General features: G+C 37.3%; 1 protein-coding gene across 3 annotated transcripts in view; it reads left to right on the top strand.

Moving 5' to 3' along the window:
- Positions 1-17,269, top strand: part of LOC123755764 (von Willebrand factor A domain-containing protein 5A-like) — a 273,896-nt gene that overhangs the window by 28,290 nt on the left and 228,337 nt on the right. For all 3 annotated transcript variants that reach the window (XM_069305549.1, XM_045738530.2, XM_069305547.1), the window contains exon 2: positions 16,165-16,239. In XM_069305549.1, the coding sequence (XP_069161650.1) occupies positions 16,176-16,239 (64 nt within the window). In that variant the 5' untranslated portion in view covers positions 16,165-16,175. The remainder of the gene's footprint in view (positions 1-16,164; positions 16,240-17,269) is intronic.

The following is a 17,269-nucleotide window of genomic DNA, read 5'->3' as shown; positions in this document are numbered from 1 at the left end:
TTCATATGTATTTGCCATATGCTCAATAAACGATCCTTGAAGAAAGATGGACAATGCTTAAATTACATTCTCTAGATAGACAAAGAAATAGGGGTGACATGATAGAGGTGTGACTGAATGGACATGTCAAAGGGGGATATTAATAGGCTATTAAAATTATCAACACTAGACAGAACATGAAACAATGGGCATAAATTGGAATACGCTTTAGATTTAGGAAAAAGACCTGGGCAAATACTGGTTTGGTAACAGGGGTGAACTCATTTCTTATGTTAATATGAAATCTTAGCTATAAAATGACCTTAGACAATGGGAAACAGTATAGTAATACCTTATCGAGAAAAACGAGCTTATAATGGTTAATGCCATTGCACAGTAGGCTTGACAGAAGGCAGCATTTTAATCCTCTTTGCTGTAAATATTGAAAATGGGAATAAATACACTATAACAGAAAACGGACTTATTCAGGGAAGATGAAGACGGGCTGACTGGCTAGCTGATAACGTCATTGACCATTGGCAATGCCTGTGCATGTACCACCGGGGTAACGAAAAATGTGTATGACTACGAAGGACCTTTTAATCCCCATGAGCGAAATTTTCATGGACTATAAGGCAATCACCCGCTGGGGTAACGGAAAAACAGGTATGACTACTCGCTGCCAGACACCATTGTAACGAAAAAGCAAGTATGACTACTCGCTGCCAGATACCATTGTAACGAAAAACAGGTATGACTACTTGCTGCCAAACACCATTGTATCGAAAAACAGGTATGACTACTTGCTGCCAAACACCATTGTATCGAAAAACAGGTATGACTACTTGCTGCCAAACACCATTGTAAAGAAAAACATTTATGACTACGAACGATCTTTTAATCCCCTTGAAAGTACCTGTGCAGGGGCATTGAGCGGCCACCTGGTGACGTCATTGACCATTAGCGATGTCTGTGCAAAGGTCACCGGGGTAACGAAAAACACCTATGACTACTCGCTGCCGGCGAAAAAAGCAAAACGGCAGCGTGTAGTCATATATAGCACTACTCCTGCCGCCCCTACCTTCACCGAATACCGGTGTATTTGCGGCCATGCACGGGCAGACCAATACAGCAGCCATGGTCTCATCTGTCGTAAGATACAGGGAAAGATTGCCAGACATGAAGCAGTCAATGACATAATTAAGAGAAGTTTGGCTACAGCTGTGTGCCCAGCACAAAGGGAACCTCAGTTGTGCAGACCTGACAAAAGCCAAAAACGCCCAGATGGAGTCACCCTGCAGCCATGGAGGGAAGGTAAACAGATCGTATGGGATTACACGTGTGCACATTGGCTGATACCTATATACGGTACAGGACAGCTTTGGGAGGTGGGGCAGCCTCCTTCAGGGAGACCCAGAAAACCAACAAATACAGGGACCTAGAACGTTGTTACAGGTTCGTGCCGATAGGCTCTGAGACTCTTGGCGCCTGTGGTAAATGTGCACGTAAATTCCTAAAGGAGGTGGGCGAAGAACTCATTGGGAAAATTAGAGACCCACGAGCGGCCAGTTTCCTGTTCCAGCGCCTCAGTGTCACAGTTCAGAGGGGAAATGCGTGCTGTATCCTGGGTACGCACCCGACCTCCGAGGAGCTGGACGAGGTCTTCAAACACTGATTGTTATATTCTTATTTATATATGTGTGTTCTCTGTAAACTGTAGCAATGCAATAAATAAAATAAAACAAAAATTAATAAAAAAAAAGAATAGGAGTGGTAGGAGAAGAAAAGATTAAAGTGTTCAGTGAGAATGCCACAAGGTCTTCTCTGAATACTCTTTATTTTCTTCTTCAAGCCAGTGGGTCCCTACAATTGCACTAGAGGTGGTACCCTTATTATATATGCAGAGAGTATGTATAATAGGGGTATTTGTATATAATGTATATATAATGTCTTTGCATATATATATATATATATATATATATATATATATATATATATATATATATATATATATATATATATATATATATATATATATATATATATATATATATATATATATATTTTGGTAGCAGTCTTTCCTGTAGACATATTTTATTAAATATGACCGAAAAAGTAAGATTAATAATTCTAACACGAATTTTCTCAATCTTTCGTACATTATGCTTCACTGTTGGAGGTAAATCAAAAATCACTTCTCCAAAATTCATTTTTATTTCTAGTCTGACGCGACACGGGCGCGTTTCGTAAAACTTATTACATTTTCAAAGACTTCACAAATACACAACTGATTAGAACTTGCGTTTCCCTGATTTTATATCTACATTTGAGTGAGGTGGGAAGGGTGATGTGGCATTACATTTGAGTAAGGTGGGAAGGATGATGTGGCATTAGAGGATATTAATAGGGTATTAAAAGTATCAACACAAGACAGAACACGAAACAATGGATATTGAATAGAAGTGTTTGTAGAAAGCCTATTGGTCCATATTTCTTGATGCTTCTATATTGGAGCGGAGTCTTGAGGTGGGTAGAATATAGTTGTGCAATAATTGGCTGTTGATTGCTGGTGTTGACTTCTTGATGTGTAAACACATCAAGAAGTCAACACCAGCAATCAACAGCCAATTATTGCACAACTATATTCTACCCACCTCAAGACTCCGCTCCAATATAGAAGCATCAAGAAATATGGACCAATAGGCTTTCTACAAACACTTCTATTCAATATCCATTGTTTCGTGTTCTGTCTTGTGTTGATACTTTTAATACCCTATTAATATCCTCTAATGCCACATCATCCTTCCCACCTTACTCAAATGTAATGCCACATCACCCTTCCCACCTCACTCAAATGTAGATATAAAATCAGGGAAACGCAAGTTCTAATCAGTTGTGTATTTGTGAAGTCTTTGAAAATGTAATAAGTTTTACGAAACGCGCCCGTGTCGCGTCAGACTAGAAATAAAAATAAATTTTGGAGAAGTGATTTTTGATTTACCTCCAACAGTGAAGCATAATGTACGAAAGATTAAGAAAATTCGTGTTAGAATTATTAATCTTACTTTTTCGGTCATATTTAATAAAATATATATATATATATATATATATATATATATATATATATATATATATATATATATATATATATATATATATATATATATATATATATATATATGTATATATATATATATATATATATATATATATATATATATATATATATATATATATATATATATATATATTATATATATATATATATATATATATATATATATATATATATATATAAAGTCTTAACAAACATTCTGGCAAATAAATATTACTGAGAGTGTTTGTAGTGACATCATTACTGAGAGTGTTTTATAGTGACATCACTTCTGAGAGTTTTTATAGTAACATCACTTCTGAGAGTTTTTATATTGACATCACTTCTGAGAGTTTTTAAAGTGACATCACTTCTGAGAGTTTTTATAGTGACATCACTTCTGAGAGTTTTTATAGTGACATCACTTCTGAGAGTTTTTAAAGTGACATTACTTCTGTGAGTGTTTGTAGTGACATCACTTATTAAGGTGTTTGTAGAGATATCACTACACTCGACCTTCATCAATGTAACCATCTACACTACACAGGACCTGTAATCACTTACACTACACAGGACCTGTAACCATCTAAACTACACAGGACCTGTAACCACCTACATTACACAGGACCTGTAACCATCTACACTACATAGGACCTGTAATTATCTACACTACACAGGACCTGTAACCATCTACACTACATAGGACCTGTAATTATCTATACTACACAGGACCTATAATCATCTATACTACACAGGACCTGTAACCACCTACACTACACAGGACCTGTAACCACCTACACTACACAGGACCTGTAACCACCTACACTACACAGGACCTGTAACCATCTACACTACATAGGACCTGTAATTATCTACACTACACAGGACCTGTAACCATCTACCTACACAGGACCTGTAACCATCTACACTACACAGAACCTGTAACCATCTACACTACATAGGACCTGTAATTATCTACACTACACAGGACCTGTAACCATCTACACTACACTAGGACCTATAATTATCTACACTACACAGGTAACAGGGGCATTCACCCTATGCCCCTGTTACCTAGCAGTAAAATAGGTACCTGGGTGTTAGTCAGCTGTCACGGGCTGCTTTCTGGGCGTGGAGGCCTGGTCGAGGACCGGACCGCGGGGACACTAAAGCCCCGAAATCATCTCAAGATAACCTCAAGATAACCTACACTACACAGGATCTGTAACCATCTACCCTACACAGGACCTGTAACCACCTACACTACACAGGACTTTTAACCATCTACCCTACACAGGACCCGTAACCATCTACCCTACACAGGACCTGTAACCACCTACACTACACAGGACTTTTAACCATCTACCCTACACAGGACCTGTAACCATCTACCCTACACAGGACCTGTAACCACCTACACTACACAGGACTTTTAACCATCTACCCTACACAGGCCCTGTAATTATCTACACTTCACAGGACCTGTAACCACCTACACTACACAAGACCTGTAACCATCTACACTACACAGGATCTGTAATTATCTACACTTCACAGGACCTGTAACCACCTCCACTACACAGGACCTGTTATTATCTACACTTCACAGGACCTGGAACCATCTACACTACACAGGACCCATAACCATCTACACTACACAGGACCTGTAATTATCTACACTACAAAGGACTTGTAACCACCTACACTATACAGGACCTGAGTAGTAGGGAGTAAGACGCACAGGTGATATTTTTTTTTCAGGCCAGAGATCACCTGTGAGTCATACGCCTCACAGGTGATATTTTGTTCGAGGTCCAATATCCCGCGTGAGAGTGAGGGTTTTCAGGTAAATTTTGTGTCACAGATTTTAGAAGTTGTTAAAGTTCTTATGATGAAAATAATTTCCGAGACTTAGAAGTTTGTTAAAGTTCTTATGGGAGAAATTCAAATTCGTGTTTATGAGCCAGGGTTTTCAGGTAAATTTTGTCAGTCACGGATTTTAGAAGTTGTTAAAGTTCTTATAATGAAAATAATGTCATACGAGTTTGTTAAAGTTCTTATGATGAAAATAATTTCCGAGACTTTAGAAGTTTGTTAAAGTTCTTATCATGAAATAAGGTCATACGAGTTTTGTTAAAAGTTCTTATTTGTTTCTTACTTAGAAACTATTATATTGCTATATATCTGAATCATTTCACTGTCTTCCCCTTCCCCCCCTACATCTCCTGCTCGTACATCACACCCCTCCCTCCCCCCTTACCTCGCAATCTGTCACCGCACCTGTGTTTACTTTTAGACCGTCAGCCAGACGCGGCCTTCAGGTCACCTCGGTAATCTTATCTTATCTTCTCCTTAATAATATCTGGACCGTCCTTCTCCTTCATATTGTTCATTCATAGTTCCTTTTCATTAAACTATTCAGTTTTACATATATAAACAATGTCAGGGACTAGCTCACGTTCCCACCTTAGTTTTACTAATACATCTTCTTTAGTATCCAATCATTTTCTTCGAGATTTAAAACACAGTTATTTCAAACGTATTAAAATACAATAATTTTTTTATCGAGCTCCAGCTCCTATCCCCCGCCTTAGTCCCCTGTCGTATAATGAATACTAACAGTCCAATCCCTCTAAAATTTTAAAATAATCATATTTCAAACGTAGTTCAATACAGTAATTTAGTTATTGAGCTCCAGCTCTTGTCCTCTACCTTAGTTCCCTCGCACATCTTCGTCAAACCTAATCAAATTCCCTGAATTGTTATCCCTCTGTATTTCAGACACAGTAAATAAGATCAAGTCAGTTACTGAGCTCCAGCACTCGTCCCCACCTTAGTTCTCTCTCGTATATTTGTAAATAACCCATCAATTCCCCTGAATTTTTTACCCTCTGTATTTCAGACACCGTAAATAAGATCAAAAACAGTTATCGAGCTCCAGCTCTCGTCCCCACCTTAGTTCTCTTTCGTATCTTTGTAAATAACCCATCAATTTCCCTGAAATTTTTACCCTCTGTATTTCAGATACCGTAAATAAGATCAAAACATTTATCGAGCTCCAGCTCTCGTCCCCACCTTAGTTCTCTCTAGTATATTTGTAAATAACCCATCAATTTCCCCAAAATTTTTACCCTCTGTTGTCCTCTGTCCAAGTTCACTCCTGTAAATTCACTACTATCAGTCCAAATCCCCCTGAGATTTAAACACCCGACTACATTTTCAGACATAGTAAATAAAAAACCAGTTCAGTTATCAAGTTTCAACTCTTGTGCCCCAGCTTTGTTCATTTTGTACAAGTTCTTTATTTTCCAACTAAATCACCCCGAGATTTAAGATCACCTTATTTCTAACGTAGTAAAATTAATCTGGACATTAGCCAAGCTCCATTTCCTCAGTCTTAGATCATCGAACATAATTATATCCGATCAAGTCCCTCTCCAGCCTATCTGTTTATCAGAGTAATCACCTTACCATTCTTATCCCCAACGTATCCAAACCTTCAATAATCATACTGTATTTGCATATTTTCTCTATATTCAGCTGTGTTCTTCACATTTTTTTCCGTGTTCATTCCATGTTCTACAAATGTTCACAGGCTCAGTTCAATTTTTTTCACCTGTTTTTCTCAATTTTTTTACTGTATTCTACCATTTTCCCCGTATGTTCTCTATGTTCTTTGTCATGTTTTCATGTACATCATATGTTCTCTGTATAACTTTTATACTCAATATTCATGTTCTCAATGTTCTTAGCTCATTCTTAACATTTTTTCCATGTTTTCTGTGTTCATTCCATGTTCTACAAATGTTCACAGCATGCTCAGTTCAATTTTTTTCACCTGTTTTTCTCATTTTTTCTGTTTTCTACCATTTTCCCCGTATGTTCTCTATGTTCTTTGTCATGTTTTCATGTACATCATATGTTCTCTGTATAACTTTTATACTCAATATTCATATTCCCTGCATGTTCACTCTATTCATCAACTTTTTCTTACATGTTTTCTGTGTTCACCTTATATTCACTGTGTTCATTCCCCTACTTAACCTAAATTTTTTTTTTTATGTTCTTTGTTTCTTTAAACCAATTTGTTTTTTCCATTCACTAACTAGTTCTTTGTCAAATAATATTATACTGCAATACAGTTTCCTCAACAATTTTAGTCACCCAGTTTTTTTTTGCAAAACTATGTCAAAGTAATTCTCGTAGTCAACTTAATAGTTCTACCAACCCCGTTCTTAAACAAATCTACACTTTATTCAGTTCCAAATTTACAAAGACAAACCTTTCTTGTAACTTCTTAACTAAAAATCTTTCGCCAATCAACTAAAACATAGTCGCTTTCCTCATTTCTCAACTAAACTTATTATCCAATCAACCAAAAAATAGTCAAAGGAATCTTTCCAACACTGTTCATAACTAAACTTATTCCCTAGTCATCGGAAAATAAGCATATTCTTCATGTTTCATTGTCATTTCATAACTAAAATTATCCATCAATCAACAGAAAAAGTCATATTCATCATCATTGTTCCTAACTAAAATTATGTTTTGTCAAGTAAGAAAAAATAACCAAAGATATCTTTCATCGCTGTTCTTAACTGACATTATACTTTGGGGAGCACAAAAATAATCTCCCTCGTCATGTTTTGTCTTTTTCCTTAACTAAAGTATTCATCAGTCAACTAAAAATAGTTACTTCATCATGTTTCCTTGTCATTTCTTAACTGAAATATCACTTCTCTCATCTGAAAATAGTCATGTGTAGCCTCTTTCCAACACTGTTCTTAACTAAAATAACCTTTCACTTCGCTAAAATAGTCATATTCATCATTGTTCCTAACTAAAATTATATGTCGTTAAGTAAGAAATATAGTCAAAGACACTCTTCGAGACATCAAGGACTTACTCAAAGACATCAAAGTTGCACTCAAAGACATCCTTTGAGACATCAAAGACATCCTTTAAGACTTCAAGGGGAACTCTTCGAGATATCAAAAGACACTCTCAAACACTCAAAAATTTACTCGCATCCTCAAAGTTATTCTTAGAGTCATCAAAAAAGTTATTCTCAGTCATCAAAATGTTATTCTCTAAGTAACCTTTCGTTCGTCAGAGAAACTTTCTAAGACATCTTCGTTCATTAAAGTTAATCTCAGAGGCATAAAAGTCATTCTCAGAGCTATCAAACGTGTTCTCAAAGTCATCAAAGTTATTCCAAGACCCGTCAAAGTTAATCTAAGACATCGTCTTTCATCAAAGATATTCTCTCTAAGCCATCAATGTTCTTCTCTAAGACATAAAAAGTTATTCTCTATGTCATCAAAAAGTTATTCTCTGAGCTAACATAATACTTCTCATGTTCTCAAAGACATTCTCAAAGTCATCAAAGTTATTCTAAGAGCTAACAAAAGTTATTCTCAGAGTCACCTTCGTTCTTCAGAGAAACTTTCCAAAACATCTTTGTTCATCAAAGTTATTCTCGGAGTCATCAAAAGGTATTCTCTAACTCACTTTTGTTCATTAAAGTTAATTTCTGTTATAAAAGTTATTCTCGGAGACATCTAAAGTTAATCTTGCTCATCAAAGTTGTTCTCTAAGACATAAAAGTTATTCTCAGAGTCATCAAAGTTGTTCTCTAAGACATCAATGTTGTTCTCCAAGACATCAAAGATGTTCTCTAAATCATAAAAGTTAATCTCTAAGTCACCTTCGTTCATTAGAGAAACTTTCCAATCCATCTACCTTGATCAAAGTTATTCTCAGAGTCATCAAAGTGATCTCTAATTCGCCTTCGTTCTCCAAAAAGTTGTTCTCTAAGACGCCTTCGTTCGTCAAAGAAACTCTCCTTCTTCCATCATGTTATTCTTTAAGAGATCTTCAGTCATAAAATTTCGCTCCAAAATGAAACTAGTTCGGCTTTTCATACAAAACCTGCACTTCTGTTAAAATATATTTTCTTAGTCACTTTACCCTAAAACTATTCTCTGAACTACACTGTTCAAACGTACGTAACCTATCCTCTCCACCCAATGTTACTTAGTTAACGTAACGTTCCTAAACCTAACTTTACCTATCCTAACTTAACTTACCTTACCTTTACCTATCTTACCTAACTTAACCTGCATAACCTAACTTTACCTATCCTAACATAACTTACCTTACCTTACCTATCATACCTAACTTACCTAACCTAACTTATCCTGCTTAACCTAACTTGTCTACATTTACCTAACTTAACCTGCCTAACCTAACTTTACCTAACCTAACCTAACCTATCCTGCTTAACCTAACTTGCCTACATTTACCTAACTTATCCTGCTTAACCTAACTTGCCTACATTTACCTAACTTAACCTGCCTAACCTAACTTTACCTAACCTAACCTATCCTGCTCAACCTAACTTGCCTACATTTACCTAACTTAACCTGCTTAACCTAACTTTACCTAACCTAACCTTACCTATCTTACCTAACTTACCTAACTTAACCTGTATAACCTAACCTGCTTAACCTAACTTTCCTTCTTTTACTTTGTTTTCACATATAAGTTCATTCTTTATCTTAGTAATGATAAAATTACAATAGTAAAGAATCAGATAGGTTATGCAGGTTAAGTTAGGTAAGATAGGTAAAGGTAAGGTAAGTTAAGTTAGGATAGGTAAAGTTAGGTTTAGGAACGTTACGTTAACTAAGTAACATTGGGTGGAGAGGATAGGTTACGTAGGTTTGAACAGTGTAGTTAAGAGAATAGTTTTAGGGTAAAGTGACTAAGAAAATATATTTTAACAGAAGTGCAGGTTTGGTATGAAAAGCCGAACTAGTTACATTTTGGAGCGAAATTTTATGACTGAAGATCTCTTAAAGAATAACATGATGGAAGAAGGAGAGTTTCTTTGATGAACGAAGGCGTCTTAGAGAACAACTTTTTGGAGAACGAAGGCGAATTAGAGATCACTTTGATGACTCTGAGAATAACTTTGATCAAGGAAGATGGATTGGAAAGTTTCTCTAATGAACGAAGGTGACTTAGAGATTAACTTTTATGATTTAGAGAACATCTTTGATGTCTTGGAGAACAACATTGATGTCTTAGAGAACAACTTTGATGACTCTGAGAATAACTTTTATGTCTTAGAGAACAACTTTGATGAGCAAGATTAACTTTAGATGTCTCCGAGAATAACTTTTATAACAGAAATTAACTTTAATGAACAAAAGTGAGTTAGAGAATACCTTTTGATGACTCCGAGAATAACTTTGATGAACAAAGATGTTTTGGAAAGTTTCTCTGAAGAACGAAGGTGACTCTGAGAATAACTTTTGTTAGCTCTTAGAATAACTTTGATGACTTTGAGAATGTCTTTGAGAGCATGAGTAGTATTATGTTAGCTCAGAGAATAACTTTTTGATGACATAGAGAATAACTTTTTATGTCTTAGAGAAGAACATTGATGGCTTAGAGAGAATATCTTTGATGAAAGACGATGTCTTAGATTAACTTTGACGGGTCTTGGAATAACTTTGATGACTTTGAGAACACGTTTGATAGCTCTGAGAATGACTTTTATGCCTCTGAGATTAACTTTAATGAACGAAGATGTCTTAGAAAGTTTCTCTGACGAACGAAAGGTTACTTAGAGAATAACATTTTGATGACTGAGAATAACTTTTTTGATGACTCTAAGAATAACTTTGAGGATGCGAGTAAATTTTTGAGTGTTTGAGAGTGTCTTTTGATATCTCGAAGAGTTCCCCTTGAAGTCTTAAAGGATGTCTTTGATGTCTCAAAGGATGTCTTTGAGTGCAACTTTGATGTCTTTGAGTAAGTCCTTGATGTCTCGAAGAGTGTCTTTGACTATATTTCTTACTTAACGACATATAATTTTAGTTAGGAACAATGATGAATATGACTATTTTAGCGAAGTGAAAGGTTATTTTAGTTAAGAACAGTGTTTGAAAGAGGCTACACATGACTATTTTCAGATGAGAGAAGTGATATTTCAGTTAAGAAATGACAAGGAAACATGATGAAGTAACTATTTTTTAGTTGACTGATGAATACTTTAGTTAAGGAAAAAAGACAAAACATGACGAGGGAGATTATTTTTGTGCTCCCCAAAGTATAATGTCAGTTAAGAACAGCGATGAAAGATATCTTTGGTTATTTTTTCTTACTTGAAAACATAATTTTAGTTAGGAACAATGATGATGAATATGACTTTTTCTGTTGATTGATGGATAATTTTAGTTATGAAATGACAATGATACATGAAGAATATGCTTATTTTCTGATGACTAGGGAATAAGTTTAGTTATGAATAGTGTTGGAAAGATTCCTTTGACTATTTTTTGGTTGATTGGATAATAAGTTTAGTTGAGAAATGAGGAAAGCGACTATGTTTTAGTTGATTGGCGAAAGATTTTTAGTTAAGAAGTTACAAGAAAGGTTTGTCTTTGTAAATTTGGAACTGAATAAAGTGTAGATTTGTTTAAGAACGGGGTTGGTAGAACTATTAAGTTGACTACGAGAATTACTTTGACATAGTTTTGCAAAAAAAAAACTGGGTGACTAAAATTGTTGAGGAAACTGTATTGCAGTATAATATTATTTGACAAAGAACTAGTTAGTGAATGGAAAAAACAAATTGGTTTAAAGAAACAAAGAACATAAAAAAAATTGAGGTTAAGTAGGGGAATGAACACAGTGAACATAAGGTGAACACAGAAAACATGTAAGAAAAAGTTGATGAATAGAGTGAACATGCAGGGAATATGAATATTGAGTATAAAAGTTATACAGAGAACATATGATGTACATGAAAATATGACAAAGAACATAGAGAACATACGGGGAAAATGGTAGAAAACAGAAAAAATGAGAAAAACAGGTGAAAAAAATTGAACTGAGCATGCTGTGAACATTTGTAGAACATGGAATGAACACAGAAAACATGGAAAAAATGTGAAGAATAAGCTAAGAACATTGAGAACATGAATATTGAGTATAAAAGTTATACAAAGAACATATGATGTACATGAAAACATGACAAAGAACATAGAGAACATATGGGGAAAATGGTAGAATACAGAAAAAAATGAGAAAAACAGGTGAAAAAAATTGAACTGAGCATGCTGTGAACATTTGTAGAACATGGAATGAACACGGAAAACACGGAAAAAAATGTGAAGAACACAGCTGAATATAGAGAAAATATGCAAATACAGTATGATTATTGAAGGTTTGGATACGTTGGGGATGAGAATGGTAAGGTGATTACTCTGATAAACAGATAGGCTGGAGAGGGACTTGATCGGATGTAATTATGTTCGATGATCTAAGACTGAGGAAATGGAGCTTGGCTAATGTCCAGATTAATTTTACTACGTTAGAAATAAGGTGATCTTAAATCTCGGGGTGATTTAGTTGGAAAACAAAGAACTTGTACAAAATGAACAAAGCTGGGGCACAAGAGTTGAAACTTGATAACTGAACTGGTTTTTATTTACTATGTCTGAAAATGTAGTGGGTGTTTAAATCTCAGGGGGATTTGGGCTGATAGTAATGAATTTACAGGAGTGAACTTGGACAGAGGACAACAGAGGGTAAAAATTTTGGGGAAATTGATGGGTTATTTACAAATATACGAGAGAGAACTAAGGTGGGGACGAGAGCTGGAGCTCGATAACTGTTTTGATCTTATTTACGGTATCTGAAATACAGAGGGTAAAAATTTCAGGGAAATTGATGGGTTATTTACAAAGATACGAAAGAGAACTAAGGTGGGGACGAGAGCTGGAGCTCGATAACTGTTTTGATCTTATTTACGGTGTCCGAAATACAGAGGGTAAAAATTTCAGGGAATTGATGGGTTATTTACAAATATACGAGAGAGAACAAAGGTGGGGACGAGAGCTGGAGCTCAGTAACTGACTTGATCTTATTTACTGTGTCTGAAATACAGAGGGATAACAATTCAGGGAATTTGATTAGGTTTGACGAAGATGTGCGAGGGAACTAAGGTAGAGGACAAGAGCTGGAGCTCGATAACTAAATTACTGTATTGAACTACGTTTGAAATATGATTATTTTAAAATTTTAGAGGGATTGGACTGTTAGTATTCATTATACGACAGGGGACTAAGGCGGGGGATAGGAGCTGGAGCTCGATAAAAAATTATTGTATTTTAATACGTTTGAAATAACTGTGTTTTAAATCTCGAAGAAAATGATTGGATACTAAAGAAGATGTATTAGTAAAACTAAGGTGGGAACGTGAGCTAGTCCCTGACATTGTTTATATATGTAAAACTGAATAGTTTAATGAAAAGGAACTATGAATGAACAATATGAAGGAGAAGGACGGTCCAGATATTATTATGGAGAAGATAAGATAAGATTACCGAGGTGACCTGAAGGCCGCGTCTGGCTGACGGTCTAAAAGTAAACACAGGTGCGGCGACAGATTGCGAGGTAAGGGGGGAGGGAGGGGTGTGATGTACGAGCAGGAGATGTAGGGGGGGAGGGGAAGACAGTGAAATGATTCAGATATATAGCAATATACTAGTTTCTAAGTAAGAAACAAATAAGAACTTTTAACAAAACTCGTATGACCTTATTTCATGATAAGAACTTTAACAAACTTCTAAAGTCTCTGAAATTATTTTCATCATAAGAACTTTAACAACTTCTAAAATCTGTGACACAAAATTTACCTGAAAACCCTCACTCTCACGCGGGATATTGGACCTCGAACAAAATATCACCTGTGAGGCGTACGACTCACAGGTGATCTCTGGCCTGAAAAAAAAATATCACCTGTGCGTCTTACTCCCTACTACTGACCTGTAACCCTCTACAGTACACAGGACCTATAACCATCTACACTACACAGGACCTGTAACCATCTACACTACACAGGACCTGTAATTATCTACACTACACAGGACTTGTTATTATCTACACTATACAGGACCTGTAACCATCTACACTACACAGGACCTGTAACCATCTACACTACACTGGACCTGTAACCATCTACGCTACACAGGACCTGTGTAGGGAGCCTGTCGGCCAAGCGGACAGCACGCTGGACTTGTGATCCTGTGGTCCCGGGTTCAATCCCGGGCGCCGGAGAGAAAGAATGGGCAGAGTTTCTTTCACCCTATGCCCCTGTTACCTAGCAGTAAAATAGGTACATGGGTGTTAGTCAGCTGTCACGGGCTGCTTCCTGGGGGTGGAGGCTTGATCGAGGACCGGGCCGTGGGGACACTAAAGCCCCGAAATCATCTCAAGATAACCTCTCAAGATAACCTGTAATTATCTACACTACGGAGGACCTGTAACCATCTACACTACACAGGACCTGTAACCATCTACACTACACAGGACCTGTAATTATCTACACTACACAGGACCTGTAATTATCTACACTATTCAGGACCTGTAACCATCTACACTACACAGAACCTGTAACCATCTACACTACACAGGACCTGTAACTATCTACACTACACAGGACCTGTAATTATCTACACTACACCGGACCTGTAACCACCTACGCTCCACCGGACCTGTAATTATCTACTCTATACAGGACCTGTAACCATGTACACTACACAGGACCTGTAACCACCTACACTCCACCGGACCTGTAATTATCTACTCTACACAGGACCTGTAACCACCTACACTACACAGGACCTGTAATTATCTACACTACACAGGACCTGTAATTATCTACACTACACAGGACCTGTAACCACCTACACTACACAGGACCTGTAATAATCTACACTACACAGGACCGGTAACCATCTACACTACACAGGACCTGTAACCACTTACACTACACAGGACCTGTAATTATACACACTACACAGGACCTGTAACCATCTACACTACACAGGACCTGTAACCACCTACACTACACAGGACCTGTAATTATACACACTACACAGGACCTGTAAATATCTACACTACACAGGACCTGTAACCATTTACACTACACAGGGCCTGTAATCATCTACACTACACAGGACCTGTAATTATCTACACTACATAGGACCTGTAACCATCTACATTACACAGGACCCATAATTATCTACACTGCACAGGACCTGTAATTATTTACACTATACAGGACCTGTAACTATCTACACTACACAGGACTTGTAAACATCTACACTACACAAGACCTGTAATTATTTACACTATACAGGACCTGTAACTATCTACACTACACAGGACTTGCAACCATCTACACTACACAGGACCAGTAATCAACTACACTACACAGGATCTGTAATTATCTACACTACACTGGACCTGTAATTACCTACACTACACAGGACCTGTAACCATCTACACTACACAGGACCTGTAATTATCTACACTATAAAGGACCTGTAATCCACAATTTTTTCCCTCTACAATTTTCATTTCCTCTTTACCTTGCTTTCTTTCTCTTCACTCACCCTTTCCGTTCTCCTAATATTACCTTTTTTATTTCCCCCGTTTTCCTTTCTCCCCCTTCTCCCCTAACCTCAAACAGAAAGGGTCGCATGGGTATACCAGGGTCTAATAATTTCCCCTGTCTTTACCTTTACCCATGATTCCCTTGTCCCCATTTTTTGCCTACCCCTTCGTTCCTTCCCTCTTCTTACATGCTTTCCCTGTCTTCTCTCACAAAGTTTACTGTTAAGCTCCACCCTTCGTCCACCTTCTCTAGGAAAATTTATTTTAAGAAGCATTGAAACAAACTGTGTCTGAAAATATATTATGATTACTATAATATTTATTTAAATCAGAATGGATATTTCACTTAACTCTATGAAAATCGCATGTGTGTCTATAAAGGCTAATGTATCTTAAAACATTTACCTTACGTGTACCCCAACCAGCCTATGTCAGTCCCATACCCTAGACCATCCCCCCGGCTAATTTGGGTTAGATTATCTTCTGTGTATTAGGCCTCCATCTTTGGATAGCGAGACGAATATTTTCTCTAGTAGTGTAGATCGATTAGTCCTTACAAAAATGTTCAACCTTAGCGTATTCCATATAAAATTTGTCCATCTTGTGGGTAATTTCAGGTCCAAGTAAGATGTGTACTGTTGCTCTGGGTTCGCTTCCCCCCAGATGGGGCTTGCTAGGATGGAGTGACCTGGGTAAGTTGTATAAACCCTCTCCTCAAGTTTACTATATATGTATACGGTATACTGTTCCTCTGATATGTCTATACAGGCCCGATGTCTTGCTCTTTACTGGTAACTGGTATTCCAGAAGTGGCTGCCAGTGAAGCTTCTCCAACAGCCCAGTCTATAAAACATATCTCACCAAGGAATCCCTAACAAACTAATATTTTCCTACCCTGCTGAGGACTGTCGTCGACCTGCTTCCGCCCAACCACTTGACCTGGACGGTAGAGTGACGGTCTCGCTTCATGCAGGACAGCGTTCAATCCCCGACCTTGCATGTGGTTGGGCACCATTCCTTCCCCCTTGTCCCATCCCAAATCCTTATCCTGACCCCTTCCTAGTGCTATATAGTCGTATTGCCTTGGCACTTTCCCCTGATAATTCCTTCCTTCTGACCTCTGGAAGGCACTGAATGCCTCGTCAGTAAGATGTTTTCAGAGTGCCCGACGTTATGATCGCCATCTAATAACAGTCCTTTCCAGCCTCAAGATTAATTTTTCCTCACCTAGGAAGAGAGCAGAAAGCCCAAGCTGTAATTTAAGTTAAAAAAGAAACGAGTCACAAATAATCTTGTGTAATATTTGGTTGAGAGACACGAGCATCAGACTCACACGACAAGAAAGGCAAGTGATGGTGGCTCATGTGCTCAGCCAATCAGCAACAAGCCTTCTGTGACGATATCGTCGAGCGCCCACCCAGCTGGGCCCCAGGGAGCAAAGGCCACCTCACTGCCCACCACCTCAGCCAGACTTTGTGCGGGAGGATGTGACCTTGGAGCTCTCCCGGAAATCGGACATATTTGGATCATAAGTGAAAAGTTGAGCTCAGAGGATAAGCAACATGACCTTGACATGATTCACGAAGTACGATGTTATTCTTGGTAGGTAGGTGTGCTACGAAGGTTCTAAAGTACTGAGTAAAAAGGACCCTATGTACGATTCAGGAAGATTTCTTAAGAAGTTATTAGCAACTTTCAGGTAGTTCACTTAAGTCTCCCTAG

This window comes from Procambarus clarkii, chromosome 55 (genome assembly GCF_040958095.1).
Source record: "Procambarus clarkii isolate CNS0578487 chromosome 55, FALCON_Pclarkii_2.0, whole genome shotgun sequence".
NCBI classification, from domain to species: Eukaryota; Metazoa; Arthropoda; class Malacostraca; order Decapoda; family Cambaridae; genus Procambarus; species Procambarus clarkii.
This window is presented reverse-complemented; position numbering and strand designations above follow the sequence as displayed.